The 6,695-nt window shown below is 37.6% G+C and overlaps 1 protein-coding gene across 1 annotated transcript in view; it reads right to left on the reverse strand.

Annotated features, from left to right (window-relative positions):
* ADCY2 (adenylate cyclase 2 (brain)) overlaps positions 1–6,695 on the reverse strand; it is a 215,938-nt gene that overhangs the window by 58,853 nt on the left and 150,390 nt on the right. The window contains exon 13 of the mRNA XM_009321919.1: positions 2,347–2,416. Within this exon, the coding sequence (XP_009320194.1) occupies positions 2,347–2,416 (70 nt within the window). The remainder of the gene's footprint in view (positions 1–2,346; positions 2,417–6,695) is intronic.

Raw genomic sequence — 6,695 nt, forward strand, 5'->3', positions numbered from 1 at the left:
TATGAATCTCTAATTAGTCTGTCTAGAGACATAATAATCAAGCAATGAAATATTTATCAGAGTTGTTCTGCTATTTGAGACAGATTTGTCTAGATTGAAACTAATTAAGTACTCAAAGGGAAATGACCTAAGTATTGGGCTTATTAAAGTTACTTACCCTATCGAAGGTTTTTTTCAAAGGGTAAGAGTTTAAGATTTGATTATTAAAAGAAAATGTACCAAAGATTATTTTCAGAAAGTGCTCAAAATGCACACTTCATAAAATGGAAAGTGCATCAGCTGTGCTTTCTAACTGCAAGCACACAGCTGTGTCTTTGTGCTTAGTGCCAAGTTCTGCCCTTGAAACTGGTGCACCAAACCTTACATGAACATGTAGAAATTGAGTTTAGCAGCCCAACAGCTTTTTTTCACTTTTTAATTGTATGACAAATTAAAAGCAATTCTTATCTCATACCTAACTGAATTTCAAGGCACAAATATGACTTTGTTCAGTGGGTACATTTGCAGCAAGTTTTGTTCTTCCACCTGTTGAATATGTTTGTTGTGTCTTAATAGTCTTGTCCACCAATTTTGGACCTTGAGCTGCTGTTAAAATCTCAAAAAATTCCAACCCACTTGTAAATTCATTTCAGTGTTTCAAACTTTTCCAGACATTTCCCAATGAAGTCAGGCAACTCACTCCTTAGGTTAAATAATTATTTTGCTTTATTACCTTGCTGTACTTTCAGGTCCTACAGGGCCTGAAAAACTCCTGTTTAAATCAAAAGCAGACCTCTTACTGAGTTCTTTAAAGTCAAGACTGGACTGGTGAGTCATTGAAAGGCAGTGAAGAAAGGTATTAAAAAGCCAGATCTGAAAAGAACAATTAGTTCTTTACCATTCCGTAGCATTCTACAGTCTAAAAGAGGTTAGACTCCTACAGGGAGCATCTACACAGCCGAATAACTTAGCTCCCTGATATTCTCCCAAGTCCTGATTCCCTGATTGTCCAAAGTGCACATATGACGGTTTTCTCTCAAGTTCTCTTTCAGAATTTATCGGTTAGTACCACCCACATTAAAATCTGAATGTGCTTCTAGGCACACCTTTGATCCACTCAGTGTACCCTTTAAACACTATGTATGAGACCACACCAGGTCTAGCTTCTTCTCTCTTATGCCATCTTCTAAACAGCCTCAACAAGCCTTGACACTTTTTTCACCCTAATGAAAAGGGCATACAACATTTCACCCCATCGCCAAGGGCATACAACACATGCCTTTGGCAGCTGGCCATAAAACCACTATTCTGCTGAGCTGTGAAAGAATCTGAAAATTATTTCAGATGCTTTGAACTGAAAGATATCTACAAAAATAATTAAATATGTATTTGACCACCACATGGGACCCAGAGGATACTTGCACCTATGCTGTACAGTGTCAACACAATATGGTAATACTTCCTCTACCCCATTCTCATCAGGTTCACTCATTCATGCAGCCAGTTGTGGTCAAACCTTACTTCCCTGAAGGACAGCAATAACTGTTCAGCTATCAGCTGCCCTATGCTTATGAGAAAGCAGAAGGAGGCAACTCTCCAGTCTTCCTGCCGAGGCTGTGTCAGTATGTAGAAATACGCTCAAGCTCTACAAAGCCATAAAACAAAGAAAAGGCCTGACTTTCTAGGCTAGTGGTCATGACAGTCACCTAAAAGGGAGGAATCTTTCATTCTGATCATTACTCCAAGGACTAGAAACAATATCATTTACTCCATCTGTACATACATGTCTCAAACATGTTTTATCACGCATATTGGTCAGAAGAACATTTAGTGTGTTGCATCCAAGACAGCTAGGCATTCTTCTTAACAAGCATTTATAGTATTGTTTCCCCAGAATGACTGTGAGCATCAAGTGCATATGGAGAAAACTAATGAGCAACTGATATCGTTACAAGACTATCATTACTACAGATGGAGTCTTTGAGACATGGCAAAAGAAAAAAAAATTAAAAACGGTGGAGTTTGATAAATGCCTTTTGAGGATGTAGGTGATGGAACTTAGAAATTCTGTGTACCAGTTACATCAAATTTGGACTATCAAAACTCCTCCCACTTCTGCAAGACCATGAAAATTTCAAGAAATTCAAGTGAACTGCAGAGCCACAAACAGGAAAGCAGTCTCAGACATCACACTCATAAAATTTCTTCTGTAAATGAGCTAAAATATTATTGTAAGTTTTGAGCACTTCTCCCTGCAGGAGAGGTGCTGTGGCCATGGCTCTGTGTTACAAAAGCAAAGGATACAAGCCTCACTTAGGATGAGACAAAGAAGGAATCAACAGTGAATTTGCAGTGAAAATAACTTACTTCTTTTTCCAGAGTCTTATTATAGAAAAGAAGTGATATTCTTTGAATGTCTTCAGATTTAAGCCACTGCCTAGAAGAGAAAAGGAACATTATAATTGACATAAGAATAAAGTAGTCCTGTCTTTTTATATTACTGAAATGCAGTAAAATAAGAAAATCACTCTGAAGAAAGCAAGTTCTTGTGTATTGCAATGTATATGGTGAATTGCACTGACAGTAAAGATGGAAACTACCAATCCCCTCTCCCTTTTGACTTCTATTTCTAACGTACACATGAAACAAAAGCTCAGATGAACCATTTTTTCTGTGGATCATTCCTAAGGACAATCGAGGGAGAGATTTATATGCTGTAATTCTGACACTGATATTCCACTCATGTCCAGAATGCTGTAGTATATCCAGTGCACAGAAGAGAACCTGAGAGAAAAACAGTCCTTCACAAGGTACCTTTAAGAAGCACACTGTTACAATATGCAAGAGTGGCAGGTAAATTACACTTTACGAACGCCTATTCCAAATGAAAATGTAAAAAACATTATTGAAAGAGGTGGAGTGATTTTGTCTTTGAGCTGTATTAGTATCTTGACCATGACTCTGTACTCCAGAGGTAAATTTTGATCTCTTTACTGATTATAAAAACTTCTTCCCTGCTTAAAGGTGAGAAATACAAAATAGAACAAGAACTTGCATTGAATGACAAATCTATTTTAAAAGAAGCGAATCTTGACAAAAGCTTGACATAACTTTTACAAAATGAAATGTTCTACTATGAAAGTCTACATTTATTTTAATGGACACTTGAAAAGAAGCAGAATATTTAAATTTCAAGAGGGTTAGGCTGCTTGCACCTCAAGGGGACTAGGCAAATTTGAATAAAATATTTAAGCAGACCACTTCTGTGAACATGCAATATTTGAGCTTGAACAATAATAGCAGGGCTTGAGATTTTTTTGCAGCCTTTCCAACAATAACTTTAAATTAGGCTCTAAGCTAGTAGTGTAGCTAATGCCTTCTAAATAAAAGGGAATGTCTCAACTGACAGGCTGCAATGCAAATAAGTAGCAGCAATGAACCACAGTGGAATATATCTTAAATTAAGGTCCTGGGAGAACAGGAGTGGACAGAGCGGAGTGTAAGCTATTAGCTTTGATTTTTGAAATCTAAAATACTTGTTTCCTTGCCTGGGACACTGTCCCTGTTCTCATGCAATCAGTTTCATTATAAAAAGGGGCTGAAAACATATTCAGTTCTAGGTATGCTTACTTCAAAAATATATTTCCCAGTTTGCTCTGCAATGTCTCACATCTACGTCTGATCACAGTTAGGATTCTGAGAAGAAACAGATATGATAGACTGTTGTACGTATAGCATGATGTTGTTTGGGTCCAGCTGTAATCTACTGGAGAAGACATTCAGTTTGTGGAACATTTTTGTTAAACTGTGAAAATTAAGTGCAAGCCTTTTTCCATTTAGTTATAAAAATTGAACAAAAAGTAGCCCTCTTTTCCAATTTGTTAGCTAATTTCCCTTTTTTTCTTATGGTATCTGACAGGCAGATTGATTTAATTACCGTTACCACACTGCTAAGAAGTTCTGTCTGCAAAGCTACTCCCAAAGGCCTAATTTGGTCTGTACACACTTGATCACATGTGAAGTCAGTAGTGTCATTTAGAGCAAGTACTGCCTCATACTCCACATTACAAGCTCACGTTTTCAGGAGCTTTTAGTTCTACTTTAAAGCTCAGAAAAAACTACACTGGTTTTAGGTAGCAGGTGCCGAGAGGTCTGAGATGAGGGAAACAGTATAACACAGACAAATGGAAGTGCAGAGTAAGTACAGAAGAGGGAGAACAAAGTCACGTGCCTTTGGCACAGAGATGAGGGCTGAAAAATTCTGCCTACAGCCTGACTCCCTGATGAGCCTAAAAGTTACCGAAGTATCTGCAAGTACGTGGGGATATGCCTCCTGGGAAGCTAGGTACCAAATTTCTGTTTAAATTCTTTTGCAATTCAAGGAACAACACAGACAGGCAGCTGAATTCTGCCTGTATCCACAGAGGCGTGTGGTTGGATAGGGCTTGTACTGATTGACAAGGTACAGCAAGGAATTATGCACAGAACGTAGCAGCCACCATGACTTAAAGAAAAAAGAGAGGAAAGAGCGTGTCTCTTTAACATAGTAACCTACTTATCAAAGGGCAAATAACTTTAGTTTAGCTCCCTCTGCAGGTATATATTTAGCTAGCAAATTGCTATCCACCCATCACATGTCCTGCACAAGTCCCCTAACCACCAAGGTTCAGGGTGGCATAGCTAGGGCTACTCATCCCCCTCCTGTGCAGGACAGGCACTTTGCAGCCAGGAATACTTTGTTCAAGGTACGGGGAAAAGAATCATGTGGAGAAAGCATGATGTTAACACCCTAATGGCTAAGGCACTCGGCTGAGAGACAGACCAGCGTTGTTCCTCACTCGCTGTATTTACGTACCGTTTAATGTAGTGCTCTAACAGAATAAAAATGAGTAAGCAGGTCATAACTTTCCTCATGCAACTTTGCAAGGAGCACTGCCAACTAAATCTACTACTCTGAATCATGCTATAACGCCAGCGGGCTGCTTTTTAGATGCCACAGTTTCACTTGCATTCCAGAAGAAGGAATTGAACACAGACACCCCGAGTTACTGACAGTGCATGCATGTGGCACTTGGCAGTTTTGTGGAAAGATAGCTAAGCTAGCTTGTGAACCAGCAGGAGAGCAGTGAGGGAGGGAGCCCAGAGAAAACGCTACACTGCTTTAAAAACCCGAGGTACCATTTCAATATGTACTGCACTATTTTACACTGTATAAAAACAGTGATTCATTTGGACTACAGCTTTGTCTTGGACTAAGAAGATCCAAACTCTGCATTCCCTTATCTTCCAGTTACTGGCTGTAAACACCTGGGCATGTAATGTCCAAAGACCCACATATTATGACCATTTGCTTGCAACCAGTTACTTTTTTCATAGAATGAAACATTGGCAAAGAACCATGATGTGGATGAAAAAGTCAGACCGTGCTGACAGCTCAGGGTGGAAGAAACAATGGCTCTGTTCAATGAATGTTTGCTTTTGAATTATTTTCATGCAATTTTCTAATTAAAAAGGTTAAAAGAATGGTAATTTTAATACCATACTTAATGTGCAATAATTTTTTTTATAATTTTCTTCATTCAGTCATAGACCTATTTCTAAACATTTAGAAATACCAGTTTTCTCATAGATTTTCTGAAAAGTTTTCCTCTTGATTCACAAAAGCAAAAGATTTAGCTTCACAACCACTCCACTCCATTAGATTAGTTGATAGTGTTATTTTCATTTTGCAGCCAAAAAACCGAGGCACAAAAAACCCGCACAATTATAAAGAAAACAAAAATGCGATTAGTTTTGTGTCCCAAATGTAGGAAATCTTTTATCTAATATTTCCAAGTGCTTGGCATTCACATAGTTAAAATATTATTGAATTAACTTGCCGTTTGGGGGATCAGCACTTTTGAGAAGTTATTCTCAGGTACGCAATTGAATAATATCGTTCAAGTGATTCATTCAGCAAATCAATACAGGGATAGGTAGAGAATCTAGTTTTGGAAGGTGGCGTTCAGCCTCTCTGATACATAAGATCATTCCTTATATTTCTGCAATTCCACATGTAATTCATAAAATGCACTGAAACTTTTTCAGAAACCTTTTTTATCACACAAATGTCTTTTATCCCCAAGTTTCTCTAAATTTTATGCACTAATTAGATAAGACAGAGATTCTCTGAGATAAAACAACATACAGTATAATCATACCAATACTTTATTTTAATGCATTTATACAGATGCTTTACTTTTGACGTCAAACCATCATTTTTACAATCCACTTATCAGAGCAAGTGTACCTGAAGACATAAAAACTGCCAAAATTTATATAGCTGTTTTAGGCAAGTCTAGTATAATCAAAAGGCTTTGCCTATCACATGACCTACCCTCTTTCACTGTATTCTTTGTATCACCTATAACTATCAACACTCATTTCTATAAATAATAACTGAAAAATATTTTCCTAAAGCCAAGTACCTTTTAATAGGACTATCAGAAGCAAAAAAACAAATGTGACATACGAGCATTTAATAATTAGGTGTAATGCTCAGCTGATTAAGACCCTGAGTACAGAAGCAGGGGGGAAAATTATTGTCCACATTTTTGAAGGGCAATTCCCTTATTTCATCAGATAAATATAAGAAACCTGAACACCTATTTTGGACAGGTATTGATTTTTCTCTCAGTTTTATCTATTCACCGGCAAATGGAGAACATCAATACCGC

The sequence above is a fragment of the Pygoscelis adeliae genome, unplaced genomic scaffold (genome assembly GCF_000699105.1).
Source record: "Pygoscelis adeliae isolate BGI_AS28 unplaced genomic scaffold, ASM69910v1 Scaffold144, whole genome shotgun sequence".
Lineage (NCBI taxonomy): Eukaryota > Metazoa > Chordata > Aves > Sphenisciformes > Spheniscidae > Pygoscelis > Pygoscelis adeliae.